This window comes from Oncorhynchus tshawytscha, linkage group LG19 (genome assembly GCF_018296145.1).
Source record: "Oncorhynchus tshawytscha isolate Ot180627B linkage group LG19, Otsh_v2.0, whole genome shotgun sequence".
NCBI classification, from domain to species: domain Eukaryota; kingdom Metazoa; phylum Chordata; class Actinopteri; order Salmoniformes; family Salmonidae; genus Oncorhynchus; species Oncorhynchus tshawytscha.
Window position 1 is genome coordinate 49,733,165 of NC_056447.1, and position 23,075 is coordinate 49,756,239.

Sequence of the window (23,075 nt, forward strand, 5' to 3'; positions counted from 1 at the left end):
TGTGAGGGATAAGGGGGTTGGGATACAGAGAGATGGCTGGTGCAGAGGTAGTACTGTGAGGGATAAGGGGTTAGGGATACAGAGAGATGGCTGGTGCAGAGGTAGTACTGTGAGGGATAAGGGGTTAGGGATACAGAGAGATGGCTGGTGCAGAGGTAGTACTGAGGTGAGGGATAAGGGGGTTAGGGATACAGAGAGATGGCTGGTGCAGAGGTAGTACTGTGAGGGATAAGGGGTTAGGGATACAGAGAGATGGCTGGTGCAGAGGTAGTACTGTGAGGGATAAGGGGTTAGGGATACAGAGAGATGGCTGGTGCAGAGGTAGTACTGTGAGGGATAAGGGGTTAGGGATACAGAGAGATGGCTGGTGCAGAGGTAGTACTGTGAGGGATAAGGGGGTTAGGGATACAGAGAGATGGCTGGTGCAGAGGTAGTACTGTGAGGGATAAGGGGGTTAGGGATACAGAGAGATGGCTGGTGCAGAGGTAGTACTGTGAGGGATAAGGGGTTAGGGATACAGAGAGATGGCTGGTGCAGAGGTAGTACTGTGAGGGATAAGGGGGTTAGGGATACAGAGATGGAGGAGGTAGTACTGTGAGGGATAAGGGGGTTAGGGATACAGAGAGATGGAGGGAGGCAGTACTGTGAGGGATAAGGGGGTTAGGGATACAGAGAGATGGAGGGAGGCAGTACTGTGAGGGATAAGGGGTTAGGGATACAGAGAGATGGAGGGAGGCAGTACTGTGAGGGATAAGGGGGTTAGGGATACAGAGTGTGATGAGGGAGGTAGTACTGTGAGGGATAAGGGGGTTAGGGATACAGAGTGTGATGAGGGAGGTAGTACTGTGAGGGATAAGGGGGTTAGGGATACAGAGTGTGATGAGGGAGGTAGTACTGTGAGGGATAAGGGGGTTAGGGATACAGAGTGTGATGAGGGAGGTAGTACTGTGAGGGATAAGGGGGTTAGGGATACAGTGACTCCGCTCCATCCATTACCACGAGCCTGTCCTCCCCAGTTACGGTACCACCCACCTCCTGTAGTGTGTCTGAGACAGAGGAGACAGATGGGGAGAGAGTGGAATGTGTATCTGTAGTAACAGAGTGATTGTGTGTATCTGTAGTAACAGAGTGACTGTGTGTGCCTGTAATAAACAGAGTGACTGTGTGTATCTGTAGTAACAGAGTGACTGTGTGTGCCTGTAATAAACAGAGTGACTGTGTGTGCCTGTAATAAACAGAGTGACTGTGTGTGTCTGTAATAAACAGAGTGACTGTGTGTGTCTGTAGTAACAGAGTGAATGTGTGTGTCTGCAGTAACAGAGTGACTGTGTGTGCCTGGAGTAACAGAGTGACTGTGTGTGCCTGGAGTAACAGAGTGACTGTGTGTATCTGTAGTAACAGAGTGACTGTGTGTGCCTGTAATAAACAGAGTGACTGTGTGTGTCTGTAGTAACAGAGTGACTGTGTGTGCCTGGAGTAACAGAGTGACTGTGTGTGCCTGGAGTAACAGAGTGATTGTGTGTGTCTGTAGTAACAGAGTGACTGTGTGTGCCTGTAGTAACAGAGTGAATGTGTGTGTCTGCAGTAACAGAGTGACTGTGTGTGTCTGTAGTAACAGGGTGACTGTGTGTGTCTGTAGTAACAGGGTGACTGTGTGTGTCTGTAGTAACAGAGTGACTGTGTGTGTCTGTAGTAACAGAGTGACTGTGTGTGTCTGTAGTAACAGAGTGATTGTGTGTGTCTGCAGTAACAGAGTGACTGTGTGTGTCTGCAGTAACAGAGTGACTGTGTGCGTCTGCAGTAACAGAGTGACTGTGTGCGTCTGTAGTAACAGAGTGACTGTGTGTGTCTGTAGTAACAGGGTGACTGTGTGTGTCTGTAGTAACAGGGTGACTGTGTGTGTCTGTAGTAACAGAGTGAATGTGTGAATACCAGGGAGACGGTGTCTCCAAGGGAATAGAGGGGTACAGGAGTTGGACAGTAGCCTGGTGGAAAAGCTCCATGTTCCTCCAGGGTTTAACACAGGAGGAGAGCTGGCCCTGAGGAGGAGAGGAGCACTTATTTATCTCCGATCCCTCCTCCACTCCTCCCCTATCCCTCCTCCTCCACTATCCCTCCTCCACTATCCCTCCTCCCTCCTCCTCCCCCATCCCTCCTCCACTATCCCTCCTCCACTCCTCCACTATCCCTCCTCCACTATCCCTCCTCCACTATCCCTCCTCCACTATCCCTCCTCCACTATCCCTCCTCCACTATCCCTCCACTACTATCCCTCCACTACTATCCCTCCACTACTATCCCTCCACTACTATCCCTCCTCCACTATCCCTCCACTACTATCCCTCCACTACTATCCCTCCACTACTATCCCTCCTCCACTCCTCCCCACTCCTCCACTATACCACTATCCCTCCTCCACTATCCCTCCTCCATCCCTCCTCCCCTATCCCTCCTCCACTCCTCTACTATCCCTCCTCCACTATCCCTCCTCCACTCCTCCCCTATCCCTCCTCCACTCCTCCCCTATCCCTCCTCCACTCCTCCCCTATCCCTCCTCCACTATCCCTCCTCAATTCTCCTCCCCTATCCCTCCTCTATCCCTCCTCCCCTATCCCTCCTCCACTATCCCTCCTCCACTATCCCTCCTCCACTATCCCTCCCCTATCCCTCCTCCACTATCCCTCCCCTATCCCTCCTCTACTATCCCTCCTCCCCTCCTCCACTATCCCTCCTCCACTATCCCTCGTCTACTATCCCTCCTCCCCTATCCCTCCACTACTATCCCTCCTCCACTCCTCCCCTATCCCTCCTCCACTCCTCCCCTATCCCTCCTCCACTCCTCCCCTATCCCTCCTCCACTATCCCTCCTCAATTCTCCTCCCCTATCCCTCCTCTATCCCTCCTCCCCTATCCCTCCTCCACTATCCCTCCTCCACTATCCCTCCTCCACTATCCCTCCCCTATCCCTCTTCCTCCACTATCCCTCCCCTATCCCTCCTCTACTATCCCTCCTCCCCTCCTCCACTATCCCTCCTCCACTATCCCTCGTCTACTATCCCTCCTCCCCTATCCCTCCACTACTATCCCTCCTCCCCTATCCCTCCCCCACTCCTCCACTATCCCACTATCTCTCCTCCACTATCCCTCCTCCATCCCTCCTCCCCTATCCCTCCTCCACTCCTCTACTATCCCTCCTCCACTATCCCTCCTCCACTCCTCCCTATCCCTCCTCCACTATCCCTCCTCAATTCTCCTCCCCTATCCCCCTCCACTCCTCCCCCATCCCTCCCTATCCCTCCTCCCCTCCTCCACTATCCCTCCTCCATCCACTATCCCTCCTCCACTATCCCTCCTCCATCCACTATCCCTCCTCCACTATCCCTCCTCCACTCCTCCACCATCCCTCCCTATCCCTCCTCTACTATCCCTCCTCCCCTCCACTATCCCTCCTCCCCTATCCCTCCTCCACTATCCCTCCTCCACTATCCCTCCTCCACTATCCCTCCTCAATTCTCCTCCCCTATCCCCCCTCCACTCCTCCCCTATCCCTCCTCTATCCCTCCTCCACTATCCCTCCTCCACTATCCCTCCTCCACTCCTCCACCATCCCTCCCCTATCCCTCCTCTACTATCCCTCCTCCCCTCCTCCACTATCCCTCCTCCACTATCCCTCGTCTACTATCCCTCCTCCACTCCTCCCCCACTCCTCCACTATCCCTCCTCCACTATCCCTCCTCCACCCCTCCTCCCTATCCCTCCTCCACCCCTCTACTATCCCTCCTCCACCCCTCTACTATCCCTCCTCCACCCCTCTACTATCCCTCCTCCACTATCCCTCCTCCACTATCCCTCCTCAATTCTCCTCCCCTATCCCCCCCTCCACTCCTCCCTATCCCTCCTCCCCTTCAACCCTATCCCTTCAACCCTATCCCTCCTCCCCTTCAACCCTATCCCTCCTCCCCTTCAACCCTATCCCTCCTCCCCTATCCCTCCTCCCCTTCAACCCTATCCCTCCTCCCCTTCAACCCTATCCCTCCTCCCCTTCAACCCTATCCCTCCTCCCCTTCAACCCTATCCCTCCTCCCCTATCCATCCTCCAGTACAAGGCTGATAATCGCATCCCTTCTGGCCAATGACAACACAGAAAGTAAAAAACTACCAGGCAATACTAGATAATAGCCTACATCTTCAATATTTCAGTAGTGCACTGGTACTTGAAGCAGGTGAAACCACATACTCAAAATGTCTCTATCTTAAAGGGTTTTAACTGAACGTTTTTTAGCGCTTCCCTTAAAACGCTTCATTCTTAGTTCTCATCCAAATCAAATCAAATTTTATTTGTCACATACACATGGTTAGCAGATGTTAATGCGAGTGTAGCGAAATGCTTGTGTCCATGTGAGTGACAGTGGATGTATAAGAGTAGAAGTGTTCATTCTGCCAGGCCGGTGAGGAGTTTAGGACAGCACCATGTGGGGGGAGGAGATTGCCACACAAAAATGCCTCATTCCTGCCCACCGACAAGGGAGATGTCATGGCTGATCATTCTTCAGTTCTCCATGCATTCCCTGGCTGGCATCCTGGGATCCTTCGTCAACTTCCGAAGTCTTCTAGTTCTGTGGTCTTCAGCGGGATAATGGCAGCTTCAATGTGGCATGGCTCCTCCCTCTTGTCTTCCTCCACCAGAGAGGCATTCTCTCTATGGCTGTAGTGTGATGTAATAGCGCTGTAGCCACTGTTTACCACAGTTCTAAAATCAGAATCCTGTCAGTTAGAGCTTAAAATGTCCACCATTCCAGAGCTGCGGAATCTGGAAAGAAATTAAAGCGCAATGAAAACAATCATGAAACGGTTGCTTGAGAATTCCAGAATTCCCCGGCGTTCATTCAGCACATGGCTGTTTTATGGCACTTTCGACACAAGGCGGCGATTGTTTCGGGGTTGAGAGGTAACGGAAGGGCGACCTATGACTCCCTCACTGGGGAATTCTGACATCACACACAAACACAGACGCCATGTTGTACAGACTCTTCGCTTCAGAAAAACATCCACTCGACCAAAAGAAGGGTATCAAACTGCTGCTGGGCTTCTAAATATTGCTTATTGGACTGGAGAAATTATGAAAGATGATGTCATGATTTAATCTTACTCCAATGTAAATACACAACCTAATAACTTCACAACCACATGTATAACGGCAATGTTGGCTAATGTAATTCATCAAATTCACAGCTTCAACATGTTAGATTTCAGTGTTTCTTCACAGCAGAAGTAGTGGAATGGATAACAAGACCATGTTGAAACCCAGGTGTCGTTTTTACATTTTAAGGTGTCCCACTTTCCCAGCGAGCAGTGAGAGCTTTCCCCAGTTAGAAAGCAACTAGCAGAGACTTGACAAAACATCCATAATGGAGGTTGTCTGCTTGCTTCTCTATTTTAACGAGGCTGATGTAGCAGTCAGACAGTGTGGGATGAGGAGTATGTATATGTAGTGTGTGTGTCTCTGGGAAAGATGAGACCAGGAAGTAGCGAGGTCATCAACCATTCTATTTCATATCCCAGCCAGAGAGTTCCCCACTCACCTAGAGAACTTAGACCAATTCCAATTAAGAGTGTGGGAGCACGGGATTCCACCTTTGATGTAAAATGTGTGTGTGTGTTTCCTAAGCCAAAATGGGAGGATATTGCCAGGATTACATTATGAGATGTCAAGCCCAGGCAGACATGAAACCCCACACGTCATTCACCTGGGGTTGAAGAGAGACATGATCTGATGTCTCTAGGAGCCAGCCAGATGGGCTTACTGATGAATAAGCCCCACCCAGCACTGTGTGTGTGTGGGCGGAAGAGGGGATATAATATTATTGATCAGTAAAATAGCTGAGAGGAGTCAGGATGTAGGTATTTGCTGTTGCAGTGCTCTTCTCCTGTCTAATGGCATGCGTCTTTAGATGCCTATTTAGAATGGATATTGACGTTAAGTATCTCAGGCAGGCTTGAGTCTCAAACACCACCTTATTTCCTATGCACTACACTAATAGGACTCCGGTCAAAAGTAGTGCACTATTTAGGGGATAGGGTACCAAACCCTTAGTTTGACCGACTCTTCCTGCTCTCCATCTAAATGGACCTGTCTGGAAACAAACAAACACTGACGGGAGAGGGGTGGAGCTCCTCCATTTTACCACGCTGATGGTTTTCACATTAAAACACAACTCCTGAAGTGTGTTGAGGAGATTGGAATGATCCAGGATAATGTGAAGTAGAAACACACTGGAGGGAGGGACATAAAAACACCTCAGTCCTTTAAATACAGGCTGCTGCGAAGGACACATCCTGACGTATTCTACCATGAACAATCCTGTTACAACGCCTACATCAACCCCCGTCCATACTGACCGTGTTAGAGCCTTGGTCCTGTATGACTCAGTTGGTGTGGAGGTGTGGAGGTAGCAACACCAAGGTTCTGGTGCAAATCACATTCACTATAAAACATTTATGCAGAAGACTTGCTGTGCTGTAGGCCTATGTCACTTTGCATTAAGTGGTATACATTATTTAAGTGGTAATGCCCGAGAAGCAGGTTTGGAGGATATATTGGCACAGGTGTTAGGCCCGAAACAAAGTTGAGCGCAGGCAAACCGTGACAGTACATCCTCCAAACACCGGCTGAGGGCATTATCACTTTTATACAATGGTTACCATATTAAAATAATGACTTCCATATTTTCATTAAAAACATTATTTTGGGGCCTCCCGGGTAACGCAGTGGACCAAGGCACGATGCAGTGCTAGTTGTGCCACCAGAGACTCTGGGTTCGAGCCCAGGCTCTGTCGCACAATTGGCCGAGTGTCGTCCGGGTTAGGGAGGTCTCATCGCGCACTAGCGACTCCTGTGGCGGGCCGGGCGCAGTGCACGCTGACCAGGTTGCCAGGTGCACGATGTTTCCTCCGACACATTGGTGCGGCTGGCTTCCGGGTTGGATGCGCGCTGTGTTAAGAAGCAGTGCGGCTTGGTTGGGTTGTGTTTCAGAGGACACATGGCTCTCCCAAGCCCGTACGGGGGTTGTAGCGATGAGACAAGATAGTAACGACTACAATTGGACACCACGAAATTGGGGAGAAAAAGGGGGTAAAAAATATATATATTTTGATGAATTTGTTCACACTATTTCATCCTTCCACAAGCTATAGTCCCGACACAATCTAGGGTTGCTAGCCAACCTGGCTGGTCGTTCGTACTATTGGTTCGGTTGCCAGAGAGACGCGACCCAGTCGTTCAGTCTTTATGTTCTGTACCCAGTCGTTCAGTCTTTATGTTCTGTACCCAGTCGTTCAGTCTTTATGTTCTGTACCCAGTCGTTCAGTCTATATGTTCTGTACCCAGTCGTTCAGTCTATATGTTCTGTACCCAGTCGTTCAGTCTATGTTCTGTACCCAGTCGTTCAGTCTTTATGTTCTGTACCCAGTCGTTCAGTCTTTATGTTCTGTATCCAGTCGTTCAGTCTTTATGTTCTGCATCTTTGGACGCGACCCAAGCCGTTCGTTCTAAATGGTCCATTTCCATACTGGCTGGTAACGTTCCTATCACTTGCTTGTTAAGTCAACTACAGCTAATTTACAGTCATGTCAAACAGTGCAGCCAAAATAACGAAGTAGCTGTATATGTTTTAGCTGTTTTCTAGTTATATTTATTTTGATACATACATAACAATGAGCTAGTGATGCGCGATTTCACCTGGCATAGAAAATGTGCTCTCTCTTCAGGAGGAGTTAGCCAGCAACACAGCTAACACAACCACTTCAAACTGAAGCTGGTAAGACTGAGAACTAGCTGCACTTCGTTTCACCGGTTTTCTTTTGGTGTTTCTTTGTCTGTATCCATAAAAATGATGCGGATTCATGATTTCGACTGGCTGAGTAAAGCTGTCTGCCATGTCCTGACTCCAAACACCTTCATTACTCTGGGACAGCTGGAGAGCCAATTTCAATATTGAAACAATGTTGCAAATGTCATAGAGACAGACAGCAATGTTTATACAAATCTCTGCTATTGAAGACATAATGTGAGTCTAAAAGAAATGTGAGATAATGTCTAGATGTTTTTTATAGCGGAGATCAAGTTTATGAATTGCCTGGCTGGGCTGATGAGACAGTGGATTGCTCAGTCAGATGGAACAGAGTAAATAGGCATTTTAACATCATAGATTTAGCTGGATGGTAACTTGTAGAATAGACACCGGCTGGAATGTGGTTAATAACCAATCAGCATTCAGGAGTAGAACCACCCCTTGTATAATATATTAACACTAAGTAGTAAACTACATAGGCCGTCAGAGAGCTAAGTGCTGGATCCCTCTAACTGGAGAGGATTAGTGAAAAGGGATGTGGAATAGGGAAGGCAGACAGGAGAGAGAGAGAGAGAGCGAGGCCAGGGAAGATATGGAGTATTGGTGGCAGCTGTAGTGTAGAGCATTGTGAGGGGCAAAGCATTAGGGTTTCTAAAACTCGTCTTACCTGGTGAAGGTCGTGTCCCAGGGCAAACTCCTGGAAGTACCCTGGGGCAGCGGAGGACGCTCGGACGGCCTGCCACAGCTTGTGTTCACAGCCCCCCAGGTAGTGGGAGCGCACCCCTGGCTGAAGGTTATAGTTCCTGAACACATAGGCCTTCAGAGGAGTGCCCCTGTTCACAATGGTACTCACTGCTGCCATCTGGTGGTAAGAGGGTACATGAGATTAAAAAAATAAAAAATCTCCCCACTTGGCCCCATTTGATAAACTGCTGGTGATTTAAAAGGTCAATGTACATAACCATGAATTGAAGAAGAGTGGCATTAATAGACTGTGTTGCTGTATCCACTTAATCACCACAAGAGATACAGGAAGGGTGTCATATACATTAAATATGACAATAACATTAAAAACAGAACACAAATGCACTACTATAGAAGTTATATATGACATGTAGTGACAACATTTAGAGCCATAAAAATACCTTAGAACACAGTAATGCTCTGAGGACCCATTGAAATAAAATCTATACAACTGTTAGTCATTACACAATCAGATGTTATAAAAGCCTAATAACACCACAGACAAGCACGTATTCTGACACAGTGTAATCCTTACCAAACACCTCATTATTATTTCACTGCCTAGCCTCAGCCTGGCTGTCGTACATGGACCTAGTGAATGTGTGGATTCTGTGTCAGCCTAGCCACTGGAGCTGCAGCAGTGTGTGTGTGTGTGTGTGTGTGTGTGTGTGTGGTAGAAATGGTTCCACCCAGCCAGTGAGACGATGGCCAGAGGCTTTCTCATTGACCTCATTATTAAGAGACGGAGGGACTTCCTTTTCAATGCTCCTCCCTCAGCAACCGTGAGGGTGTGTGTGTGTGTGTTTGCCAGCTCCACACTGTTAGTCACGCCATGTTAGAAAAACTCACCTTTGGGCATTTGGGGTTTCTTGATGTTTCCACCATCAGATCAGAGCCCATTTTTTCTCTGTGGGAGAAAATGAAAGGAGAGCTTAGTCTGGGGCTGTGTCTGAACAAGTTACTAGCCTTAAAATCCTTGCTTCCTCTACTGGTTTCCTCCATTCCCCTCAAAGCTCATTGGAGGAAGTCAGAGGAAGGGACCTTTGTTCATCTCCACCAATGAGCTTTGAGAGGAATTGATCTGCTGTGCTGTTCTTAATTCATGAAGTTAATCTATTCCATTATATTAAATACTAACTTGAGAATGTTCTCCCAGGTCTCGGAGTCGTAGAAGGCGTGGCTCCAGCCCATCTTGACGGTTCCTACGATGACGTTCTGCTTGAAGACGTCAGAACCCAGCTTCCTGTAGAGCACCTCACACTCATTTAGAGGGATCTGGAACACACCCAGCATGAAGCCCAGGATGGAACCTGACAGAGAGCGAGAACAGGAGGATAGTTAGCCACACACGGAGGACAAAGAATGTACACTTTAAAAATGATTATTTGTTTGCTAGTCCAATAACACCAACACATTTTCATATTGAGACCTGAGGAGAGACATGGAAAACCCTACCCCCCCCGTTATAGAGTATAAAACAACCCCTACCCCCCGTTATAGACTATAAAACAACCCCTACCCCCCGTTATAGACTATAAAACAACCCCTACCCCCCTGTTATAGACTATAAAACAACCCCTACCCCCCGTTATAGACTATAAAACAACCCCTACCCCCCGTTATAGACTATAAAACAACCCCTACCCCCCTGTTATAGACTATAAAACAACCCCTACCCCCCTGTTATAGACTATAAAACAACCCCTACCCCCCCCGTTATAGACTATAAAACAACCCCTACCCCCCCCGTTATAGACTATAAACAACCCCTACCCCCCGTTATAGACTATAAAACAACCCCTACCCCCCGTTATAGACTATAAAACAACCCCTACCCCCCGTTATAGACTATAAAACAACCCCTACCCCCCGTTATAGACTATAAAACAACCCCTACCCCCCGTTATAGACTATAAAACAACCCCTACCCCCCGTTATAGACTATAAAACAACCCCTACCCCCCCCCGTTATAGACTATAAAACAACCCCTACCCCCCCCCGTTATAGACTATAAAACAACCCCTACCCCCGTTCTAATTTTTTTATTTAAATTTTACAAAATTATTGCAACCAAAATAATATTATATTAATATATATATATATATATGGGATACAATGTTCCCAGCTCTGCAGATTTTGTAGCGAGGAGGCAGAGTCATAAGATCATTTATTTTGGTACTGTCCATATGTAGGTCGTTTTTGGTCACAGGTCCAGTAAGAAGAATTGCAACATTTACCTAGAACTAACACTGCAGAGAGCAATACTGGGTGATTTGAAAAGTCAATCGATCAATAATATAATAATTATGAGAATAGAAAGGTTCAGTACTTTTGCAAAGCATCACAGCACAGTTGAAAAATATATGGCTGCTAGAAATCCAAAATGGATGGTGTTGAGAATCCCTCAACAAGGTTTCAGAGCTGCTGTCTGACAAAGGGAGGTCACAACGTAAATCTCATTCTTCCAGTCGTCCCTGGACCAGGGGCAGACCCGTGTTCAAATAGTAATTAAAAATCATCTGAACTACAGCTGTGATGAACTGAGCTTGCCAGGCTTAACTGTCCAACAGAATAGTCCCAAAACAGAAAACCACACACATCTGGCACGCTAGAGGAAACACTCAAAGTATTTGAAAGATTTCAAATAGTATCGGGGTCTGGGGCTTACGGCGCAAGAGGCAAACTAGATAGGAGGCTAACTGCCTGTAGTATCAGGGTCTGGGGCTTACAGAGCAAGAGGCAAACTGGATAGGAGGCTAACTGCCTATAGGATCAGGGTCTGGGGCTTACAGAGCAAGAGGCAAACTGGATAGGAGGCTAACTGCCTGTAGGATCAGGGTCTGGGGCTTACAGAGCAAGAGGCAAACTGGATAGGAGGCTAACTGCCTGTAGTATCAGGGTCTGGGGCTTACGGAGCAAGAGGCAAACTGGATAGGAGGCTAACTGCCTGTAGGATCAGGGTCTGGGGCTTACGGAGCAAGAGGCAAACTGGATAGGAGGCTAACTGCCTGTAGGATCAGGGTCTGGGGCTTACAGAGCAAGATGCAAACTGGATAGGAGGCTAACTGCCTGTAGGATCAGGGTCTGGGGCTTACAGAGCAAGAGGCAAACTGGATAGGAGGCTAACTGCCTGTAGGATCAGGGTCTGGGGCTTACGGAGCAAGAGGCAAACTGGATAGGAGGCTAACTGCCTGTAGGATCATCCATTATGGGTATCATTACCCAGGGATGATCCATCCACAGACACTGGCTGGGATTAAAATGGCCGCCAATAACCAACCACAGTGACAAGCAGATCACTGCTAGCGTCCACAGGACCACAGGCATATAATGACACTAGCTATGACCATATGGTGATGTACATGACAAGACAGTCTCCTGCCCTGTAGACACTTCCGCTAACAGCCAAACCACGAACCCCATCTCTCGCTGTTTCTCCAGTAGCATTTCCCACACCCATCACCAGTCACCTGACCCAGGCCGCATGCTAGCAGCGCCACAACACCAACCTAACTACTAACAGCAGCTCCATCCTAACCCAACACACAACCCAAATCTGTGCCTGCCTTCCTGCTGAACTCTCTCTGGGGCCCAAACCCCACCCACCCCCCAGCATTGGGGCAGCTGCTGCCAGCCACTATCCAAGAAGACAGGCCCCTGTCCCAAAACTGGCATGGCAGGGTGAACCCAGGGTGTGCCAGCCAGCCAGATCATCATGCCCAGAGTGAGACAGGCAGCCAACTCCAAACATGGTGGCTGTCCTTAATGTTAAAGTATGCACTTTACTTAGCTTATCAGGTGGAGGGGATTACCTTGACTAACACACTGGCCAGCCGTCTCACACACGCAGAAACACACAGACCTTCAGAGAGCCCAGGGCTAGGCTGGCTTCCTCCAACGGGAGAGGATCAGGGACAACAGACAGACAGAGAGCAAGGCCGGGGAAGATAGAGGTTTGGTGGCAGCTGTAGGGTAGCGCTTTGAGAGAGGGAAAGCATTAGGCTTCCTAAAATGAGAGAAATGGTCAGGCCATGATGGACCTTGAGAGGAGGAGCAGGGGGTTATGGTAAACGGCACCACCATGTGGTGGTTGAGAGTACTACAATATTATATTGGGGCTCCCGAGTGGCGCAGAGGTCTAAGGCACTGCATCGGAACGCTACAGACACTCTGGTTCGAATCCAGGCTGTATCACAACCGGCTGTAATTGGAAGTCCCATAGGGCGGCGCACAATTGGCCCAGCGTCATCCGGGTTTGGCCGTCATTGTAATTAAGAATGTGTTCTTAACCGACTTGCCTAGTTAAATAAAACGTTGTTTTCTGTTATATATATATATATATATATATATAAATAGACATGACAACTGCCAGTAGATTATGTAGGTTTGATAAGGTATAGTCAAATCATTCAATAGCTGTTCTTTTTATGTAATGTTTAATCTTCTTTTTCCGCTACTGGGAATAAATAAACGAGGGAAAAAAAACTATACACAATTACGCCATAAAAAATGTTTTCCTTCTCTGGCACTCAAAATACTCCAGTCATCTACCTTCTAGTATTATATAAACTGGAGACCATTAATCAAGTCTGAAATAAGAGAGGAGATCTGCTGAATTAAGAGCTTGCCCACGACAGTACAAAAGAAAATGACAACAAGACTAAAGCTTTGACATCCATTTACCCTTCAGGCCCCCTAATGTTCCATAATGCCTGTGTCCTGGCATGCAGTGCAGGGTTGTGGACTGAGAGGCCTGAGCAGAGCAGGAACCCGAGTCAGCCACAGGGACTGAGCTGAGCAGGAACCTGAGTCAGCCACAGGGACTGAGCTGAGCAGGAACCTGAGTCAGCCACAGGGACTGAGCTGAGCAGGAACATGAGTCAGCCATGGGACTGTTTTTTTGTTTTTTTTTTTCAGCCATGGGACTGAGATGGGTTCAGTCCCCGTACAGAACTGACTGGGAGGAGCAGTGAGCACTGCTCTGTTTAGAATGATCCACCCTTCAAGCTGCCCTCACAAACACACACTATTAGCCAGAGATAAAGTAGGTTAGGAGGACAATGCAACATACCTGTGCTGACACCACAGATGTAATCAAACAGTTGGTAGATGGGTTTTCCCGTCAGGGCTTCCAGTTTCTGCAGAGTCTGAAGGGCAATCAGTCCCCTGGACAGTAGAAAACACACACACCATGAAGAGCACTAATATAGATTGTCTACGGGATGTAAAAGTGAGTGGAGACGAAGTAATAACACTGATAATAACACCAATGGAGAACATTGGATAAACTTGAACGCGATGGCAAAACAGTCTTCCTATCGCTCTTACGAGGTCTCTTATGTTCCTTTTTCCCCCTCAAATGCTACCCTCTTTCCTTCACACACACTACTGTACCTGGTTCCCCTCCGTCGATGGACAGGACCCTGATTCCCTGGCCCTTGACAGGGTTGGTGTATCCCACCAGCGTGAGGGCCTCCCTGACTGCTGCCTTCAGAGACGGGTCCTCAGCCTGGCGGAGACGCAGTAGGCACGGGATCGCCTTCTCCTGAGGGCCACACACACACAGCAAGATATAACAATATATAGTTAACATCACTGACAGCCATACGGTCAGTTCTAGAACTAATGCAAGTGGTTTTCAAATCAGTCAATTCAGGAACTATGCTGAAACTGCACATTCTTCTCAGATAAGCGTGGCAGAGAATTGGAATTTAAGTTTACTTCATGAATTTACTAAGTGAAAATGTTAAAAATGTACCCCAAACCTGCCCCCAGGGAAGAAGGAACCATAGCTTGCCACAGTCCCTGGTATTAAAATAGGTCGGCAAACACAAGCTTAGCAGAAGCTTTTATCCAAAGCAACAGAGTACAGCGAGTGGCATGCATACAGTAGGGTACACATTTTAGAACATATGACCCCTGTGGAACAGAAGTCATGCCTCTAGCATACACACACATTGACCTTAATACAAACACCTTAGAGGTCAGAGGAAATAGCATGCAACATCAGTGACCAGTGGATTGACATAACTATACTGTAACTGAACAGACTTTTAAAAACACTCTTCTGTATCCTCACTTGATCACTGTTGACGAGGTTAACCAATGTCTCCTCAGGCCAGAAACAATGGCCTTGGGTTAAGTTGTCCAATGGGACAGTCCCTACAGATACAGGTATGTGTAATGTAAATAACCTGTATGATGATAAGGGAACATACACCGAGTGTACAAAACATTAGGAACACCTGCTCTTTCCATGACAGACTAACCAGGTAAAAGCTATGATCCCATATTGACGTCACCTGTTAAATGCAGTTCAATCAGTGTAGATGAAGGGGAGGAGAGAAGTTAAAGAATGATGTTTAAGCCTTGAGACGTATTCTGTATGTGTGCCATTCAGAAGGTGAACGGACGAGACAAAATATTGAAGTGCCTTAGAGCAGGGTATGATAGTAGGTGGCAGGTGCACCGGTTTGAGTGTGTCAAGAACTGCCACGCTGCTGGGTTTTTCAAGCTCAACAGCTTCCTGTGTGTATACAGCATGTTCCACCACCCAAAGGACATCCAGCCAACTTGACACAACTGAGGGAAACATTGGAGTCAACATGGGCCAGCATCCCTGTGGAACGCTTTCTACACTAGAGAGTCCATGCCCGGAGGAATTGAGGCTGTTCTGAGGGCTAACTCAATATTAGGAAGGTGTTCCTAATGTTTTGTCACTCAGTGTATAGGCCCATGTACAACTCTAACCACTAGGCAGGGTAGCCTAGGTGGTTAGAGCGTTGGACTAGTAACCGGAAGGTTGCAAGTTCAAACCCCGAGCTGACAAGGTACAAATATGTCGTTCTGCCCCTGAACAGGCAGTTAACCTACTGTTCCTAGGCTGTCATTGTGTAGTTAAATAAAGTCATAAAATAAAAATATAGGAACACAGTTCTCAATTAATGACTTTCTTTTATACAAGCACTATGTTGGCTAAGCTGTTGTCATAGCAAAAGTTGGAAAGAAAAGGAGAGCCGGACACTATAGGAGCTCAGATTCAATCATTTCAATAACCAATCAGCGTGGAAACATTGGTTATTAGGTTATTAATGATTGCATCGGAGCTCACCCACCTTGACAGCCACCCCGCGGGTCTCTGGAAACTCCAGTAGATGAAAGCTGAGCTCCTCCACTCTGTTGATGTAGACCCTGACATCAGACGCTCGGTTTAACGCCTTCACCAGGGACCGGGTCCGGTTGTCCACGCTCACCCTAGCTATGATCTAGGAACAGATCACACACGGGTTAGAAACTATCAATCACCACAACAACAGTTAAGTCTGGCTTATCTAATACCTAATTTATTATTGACTGATTTAGCCATGATGTCAATAACTCAGACACAACCTACCTACATTTGTACTTGACATGTATTTAGGGGTGTTTGCTCTAAAATGCCCGGTCTATAAGCCTGAAACAGTTTCTTTGTAAGAAGAACCATAAACCATCTATATGTCTAGAATGTTAAGAGGATTTCTTCTCTTACCACAGGAGGTCGCTGGCATTTTAAGAGGGGAGGACGGGCTCATGGTAACGACTGGGGCAGAATAAGAGAGGAGGACGGGCTCATGGTAACGACTGGGGCAGAATAAGTGGGGAGGACGGGCTCATGGTAACGACTGGAGCAGAATAAGAGGGGAGGACGGGCTCATGGTAACGACTGGAGCAGAATAAGAGGGGAGGACGGGCTCATGGTAACGACTGGAGCAGAATAAGAGGAGGACGGGCTCATGGTAACGACTGGAGCAGAATAAGAGGGGAGGACGGGCTCATGGTAACGACTGGAGCAGAATAAGAGGGGAGGACGGGCTCATGGTAACGACTGGGGCAGAATAAGAGGGGAGGACGGGCTCATGGTAACGACTGGGGCAGAATAAGAGGGGAGGACGGGCTCATGGTAACGACTGGGGCAGAATAAGAGGGAGGACGGGCTCATGGTAACGACTGGAGCAGAATAAGTGGTGGATCAAATACATTAAACACATGGTTTCCATGGTTTCCATGTGTTTGATGCCATTCCATTCGCTCCGTTCCAGCCATTATTATGAGCCGTCCTCCCTCAGCAGCCTCCACTGATGCCTACATGACATAGTTGTATATGGAGGGTATAGCCTGTGGTGGAACGTTGCCAGGACTCATATGTCCCACCAGTTGTGACTCCAACGTATGATGTGACAGTGGCACGGTGTGCTAGATAGAGGGGTTCCTAGAATCCCTCTTCAAAAATAACCCTGTGAGCTTTCTGGAATCGACAACCTAGTAAACAGGTGTACTCTGCCTGTGTATGTTGTTGTATTGATATGAAAACAACAGGCCACAGTAGTGACAAAAAACTAGTTACTGACAAACCGGTGCGCCTTGCACTTACTACCACACCCCGTTCAAAGGCACTTAATCTTTTGTCTCGCCCATTCACCTTCTGAATGGCACACACAGACAATCCATGTCTCAAGGCTTAAAAATCCTTCTTTAAACTGTCTCCTCCCCTTCATCTACACTGATTGAAGTGGATTTAAAAAGTGACATTAATAAGGGATCCCAGCTTCACCTGGATTCACCTGGTCTGTCATGCTTCAACAGGTTACATTCCTTTTCAACATGATTCCTAACAGTCAGATCCTTGACAGACGCTATAATGTAGGCCTACCTTCTCTCTTTGGAGCAGCAGTCTCTTGGCCCTCTCCTCAGCAGCCTTCTGTTCCGTGTTCACCGCCACCTCTCCTTGCCATGGCTTTGCCCCTGCCTCTTCTGCCTTCAGCCTCTTCTGCTCTACAGCAGCACTCTTGGGTTCAGCAGCTGCCCTGCTAAACCTGGGGACCAGGGGAGCAATGTAGCTCCCTACAAAGGCCTGTACAGTGTCACCAGAGTAGGATAGGTAACGGCCGATACCCTTTTTTAGAAGATGGGGAACTTACGGGTGCAGCAGACCCTGGGGACGTTTTGTCTGACATCGGCAGGAGGTCAGTGGAACCACGGTCTGTGTTATGCTCTTTATCCTCATCAGACTTTGTTATGTTGCTGAAGTACGAGTTCACGTGGTGGGACAGGTAGTTGTAGGTCTCATCCAGGTTAACTGAGAAGGAGCTGGGATGGAAGAGTTGTGTTGTGGTCTGTTGGGAGACTGTGGTGGTGGCTCTCTCAGGTACACTACTATCTGTTGGTAGTGGTGATCTGACCTGCTCCAGCCTTTTGGTGGTCCCGTTGGAGGTCCCGTTGGTGGCCACAGCGGTTGGGACAATGGATGCTGTGGCTGCACGCTGCACCCTCCTCTGTCTGACTTCCTGGATACTGGGGCCTGAGACAGCAGCATTTGCCCTGGCAATGTTGGGGCGAGGGGTGGCAATGGGAGGGGCGCTGGCGGTAATGCCAGGAGTAGGGCCAGGTGTAAGATATGGAGTAGGTGTAAGTGTTGGAGATAGAGTAGGTGTGGGTGTAGAAGCAGTGGCTGTAGTAGGTGGAGGACTAGGGGCAGACACCGAGGCAGGGATTGGAGGAGGTGCATTAACAGTGGTGTTAGCGGAGGTATAGGCAGGAACTGGGGCTGGGGTTAGAGCTGGGTACCCTACAGTACCATGACCCTGTGGTGTTAGCCCCATCTCCGGGTTGGCTTCCAACACTTTGCCAGCCTCAATGGCGTTCTGTTTGGGTTTGGCTTTGAGCCGGGCTATCTTGGAGAGGAGCTCAGCGTGTGACCCGCTCACCGCCTTGGAGACGGAGTCCAGGGTGCTCCTGAAGCGCGACATGGTGTGGCTGAGACCAGTGGACCAGCGTGAGGTGGATGTATTTAAGTAGTAGATGCTGGTGTGGAGGCCAAGCCTGTGTCTTATCTGACTAGCTCTGGAGAGCCATATCTTATTGCGAATTCTACTTTTTGTGCTGTGGGTATACTTCCAGCTGAGAAAGCCAACTTTGTGGCTCAGGCCTGCTCGGACATCAAACCTACAAGGAGGGTGTTGTTGAGAAGACAATGGAAGTGATGCTGCTCGTTGACCTTGTGTATGCCAGAAGTTCGCTGCTCTGCTTACTTTGAGCACACAAGAATCTGGAACACATCTCAGAGACATCCCTCTTGGTCTTGGAAGGCAGCTTTCATTTGTTTATTCCTTCATGAAGCTGGTGAACAATAAAAAAATAAGCATGACTAAAGAAGTACTGTGTAGTTTAAAACATATTGGAGATGTATGTAACTATCTGGTAAGGCCAGCTCTGGGATAGGCGGCTGTTATCCGTATGGTTTACTAGTGGCGCTAGCCTGTCGATTGCATAACTGCAAATGCACCCAATGACCAATGTGTGCTAGCTAGCCGCAGCTAATATACGTTAAATCACCATGTTGTAGATGTGTTATCCCACTGGATTACAATCATATCTATAGCACTTTTTTTTAAATTAAAGCTGGGGAAGTAGGCAATCTATGCATGAATATTAGCTAGTTTACAACAACAGCTACTTAGCTAGAATTGCTAGCTATCGGTATTCCAGAAACAGACACTAAACGGATAACCTTAGCTATCTAAATGTAACAGTCTAGCCAGACAGTCTATGATAACATACCAGTTTCTTGATGACGGTTGGTGGAAATCTGAAGAATTCATTGACTCTCGTAACAGCGAAATCAAACGAACATGTAAACACGGTTCACAACAAGCTTCTCGGTATGTGTTGGGGGTCATTCGACTCGACAGTTTTAATCCACGGACAACAACAAAAAACAGAGGAAAACAATGATCACGCGGTCTTTGATCTGACCTACAATTGGCTATTTATCACCTGCCACTATCAGCCCACTGAGGGGAATTGGATTAATGGCCCGGGTGAACCGGGTTAGTTGCTTGCATTAGATTTGGAACCGGTTTGCCTAACGGGCGTGAGCTAGGAGTCTATTATACTGACAAAGATAGTCTCGTCTAGTGACTGCTCTAACAAATGGGTGGATTCGATTATGCTGAGCCGCGGGACACCGGTCTATGGCCCGTGACGTGACCGTGCAAAAGCGGAGAGGGAGGAGCGCCCTTCTTAAATCCAACAGTAATATGCGCTGCTCGGTAGTGTTGCCATCAAGGCAGTATTGTGCATCATCCGGAAACCAACATCTATTTTTTTTTTTATAGATATACACTACACGTCAAAAGTTTTAGAACACCTACTCATTCAAGGGTTTCTTTATTTTTCCTATTTTCTACATTGCAGAATCATAGTGTACACATCAACAGTATGAAATAACACATAGAGAATTATGTAGTAAGCAAAAAAAAGTGTTAAACAAATCTAATATATTTTATATTTGAGATTCTTCAAATAGCCACCCTTTGCCTTGATGACAGCTATGCATCAAAGTAGACATCATGCAAGACTCTTGCATGTCATCTCTATCTGACAAATTGGCTAACAGGTATTGTGTCAATTTAGAACTTGCACAAGACAGTTCACAGAATTGTCAATTGAAAGAAATGTAACCAATTTAATAATTACAAAATGTAGCTAACATTAGATCGTTAATCCAGTGATTCTTACCTTTGCCTCGATTCGGCAATTTCGTCCACATCATCATGGAATTTTTAGTTCTTTATAATAACCACATTAGCAGCTAATTAGCCTTTCATTTTGGGGGGGGGGTAAAAACAGGTGAATTAATACAGGTGAATTAATATATTTATAAAAGTTATCTTGTCCTAGAGAGATTTACACAGATAACAAAACCTACACGAAATAAAGCTCTTATTTTAAGCGTTTCAAAAATCCCCTAAGGGCAAAATGAATGATGGAAAAACGATTGGAACCATTTCCTTGTTTCACCGCTAGGTTTTATGGGTATTATGACTCATACTGCGGTACTCTATGAACATAGAAAACAAGGTCTGACGTCAACAGGAGAGCTTATATGTTTTGTTCTATGAGATAATAGCAGTCAGTTAACATGACCTTTATGAGTTATGAAGCCTTTATGTGATTTGTGGTTTTTTTATTACATAATTTCTTAAAATTCACAAAAAGTGACATTAGCTGATGAAGATGATCTAATAGAACAATATGTATAAGGTCTCCTAAGCCTGTTTACCACAGACCTTATTGTCAGTGTTTATCCAAAAACCCTAGAAAAACGCCATTCATTTTCCTCATAGTCTTTCTCTAACGAACAATGGCGGAGTTAGTGCCTCCAAAAAGACACCATTACCATTTCTCTCTATTATAGCCTCTGCCCAGTCCCTATCAACCGGACATCCGTTTTGGGGGGGAAATGGAAAGAGAACCTGTGATGGGACCTCTGCTTTTGGATGTTAACAAGGCGGCACGCCATCTTAACTTCTCCTCCACATTTACTGGATTGGTTGAACAGTGCAGACGAGAACCTCCTCGGACAGTTTTTTTCTCTTCTTGTCAAGACCAGTTTGTAGGGAATCTAGTTTCAGGCATTTATTTTACGCCTGCTACATTAGGTTAGTGCAATTATAGTGTCTGTGACAGCATTGGCATCGCCATTGAGGCTATCTCCATTTTAAAGTAGTCGAATTTCTTCTTCTTCATTTGGCTGATTGCTTCCAACTCATAGGAATCCCCACACAGTTGACAACTTTAAAATTGTGGAAGCCCTCAATGGCAATGTCCATGCTAAACTAGTTTTTATCAAAGTTGCCGAAATGCCAAATGCATCCACATATATCAGTGCATTCATAACAACCTACCTAACCATTACGTAACTTATACTTAATCAAATAAGCCTCACGTAGCAAATTAGCAATTACATTTTTTGTTGACCAAATTCGACACTCATTGACCTCCATACAAAAAAATATTCACTTTGCTGGCTTATTTTCAACAACAGATTTTGGGGCAGTGCAAAACCTCTCGCTTTGCCTCTACCTCTCTGGCCTGGTGTCCCTTCTGGCCAGGTTCTGGCCAACGGCATTGGCTCAAAAAGTTGGCTCAAATAAAAATGTAGATTAAGCACGGGGATCTGTGTTTTCACATGCAAACACTTTTATCTGCCTTCCCAATGAAACGACTTAGAAAATTCAAACATATATTTTATGGAAAATAGATGTTGTATGTTTCTGAACGATACACCATGCTGCGTTGTTGACAATATGACAGAGCAACGCAGATTACCGTTCAAACAGATGAACTGGTGGAGGGGATAGAAGAAGAAGAAGAAGAAGGAGGGTTATTTGTCTTCAGCTCCGTGTGATTATTTTTAATGGCGAGCATGGAGAGGCCATAGATCACCATACGAGTAAATGTGGCTAAGGAACAGAAGTTGGGTATTGAAGACAATACAGGGGATGAAGGCGCGACAAGAGCGTGGTGAACAGATATATATTGTTATGGACAGCGAGAAAGAAGGAGAAGAGCTGATGCAGAGGGAATATGTGTATTGAGGAAGAATGGTGCCTGAAGCAGAAGAGTTACAGGGTGTGTTGAAGGAAAGAGTCCCATCCTCCCAGGCCATTGGACCGGTGTAGGATCAAAGTTGCGGAATGGGATAGTGGTATATAGGTGTAATAGTGGTATATAGGTGTATTAGTGGTATATAGGTGTATTAGTGGTATATAGGTGTATTAGTGGTATATAGGTGTAATAGTGGTATATAGGTGTAATAGTGGTATATAGGTGTATTAGTGGTATATAGGTGTAATAGTGGTATATAGGTGTAATAGTGGTATATAGGTGTAATAGTGGTATATAGGTGTAATAGTGGTATATAGGTGTAATAGTGGTATATAGGTGTAATAGTGGTATATAGGTGTAATAGTGGTATATAGGTGTAATAGTGGTATATAGGTGTAATAGTGGTATATAGGTGTAATAGTGGTATATAGGTGTAATAGTGGTATATAGGTGTATTAGTGGTATATAGGTGTAATAGTGGTATATAGGTGTAATAGTGGTATATAGGTGTATTAGTGGTATATAGGTGTAATAGTGGTATATAGGTGTAATAGTGGTATATAGGTGTAATAGTGGTATATAGGTGTAATAGTGGTATATAGGTGTAATAGTGGTATATAGGTGTAATAGTGGTATATAGGTGTATTAGTGGTATATAGGTGTATTAGTGGTATATAGGTGTATTAGTGGTATATAGGTGTAATAGTGGTATATAGGTGTATTAGTGGTATATAGGTGTATTAGTGGTATATAGGTGTATTAGTGGTATATAGGTGTATTAGTGGTATATAGGTGTATTAGTGGTATATAGGTGTATTAGTGGTATATAGGTGTAATAGTGGTATATAGGTGTATTAGTGGTATATCGGTGGAGGGTTAGTTGGTGGTTCAATTTTATCCTTTGCCTCTTCCTTTTTATTTTTGTATCAAAAAATGTAAAGTGATCGACAGCACATTCTTGCACAGTAGATGGCAGCATACACAAACAGACTGTGCGAACGCCATGACACCAAAAAAGAAGAAGAAGAGGACAAATCACTAATCATGTCTGG

General features: G+C 46.3%; 1 protein-coding gene across 1 annotated transcript in view; it reads right to left on the bottom strand.

The window, feature by feature from the left end:
- Positions 1-19,454, bottom strand: part of LOC112218894 (calcium-independent phospholipase A2-gamma) — a 47,288-nt gene extending 27,834 nt beyond the window's left edge. The window contains 9 exon segments of the mRNA XM_042301801.1: positions 8,518-8,712; positions 9,444-9,501; positions 9,733-9,904; positions 13,667-13,761; positions 13,980-14,140; positions 15,711-15,860; positions 17,285-17,549; positions 17,551-18,750; positions 19,192-19,454. Of these exon segments, the coding sequence (XP_042157735.1) occupies positions 8,518-8,712; positions 9,444-9,501; positions 9,733-9,904; positions 13,667-13,761; positions 13,980-14,140; positions 15,711-15,860; positions 17,285-17,549; positions 17,551-18,701 (2,247 nt within the window). The 5' untranslated portion in view covers positions 18,702-18,750; positions 19,192-19,454.
- Positions 19,455-23,075: the final 3,621 nt, after the last annotated feature.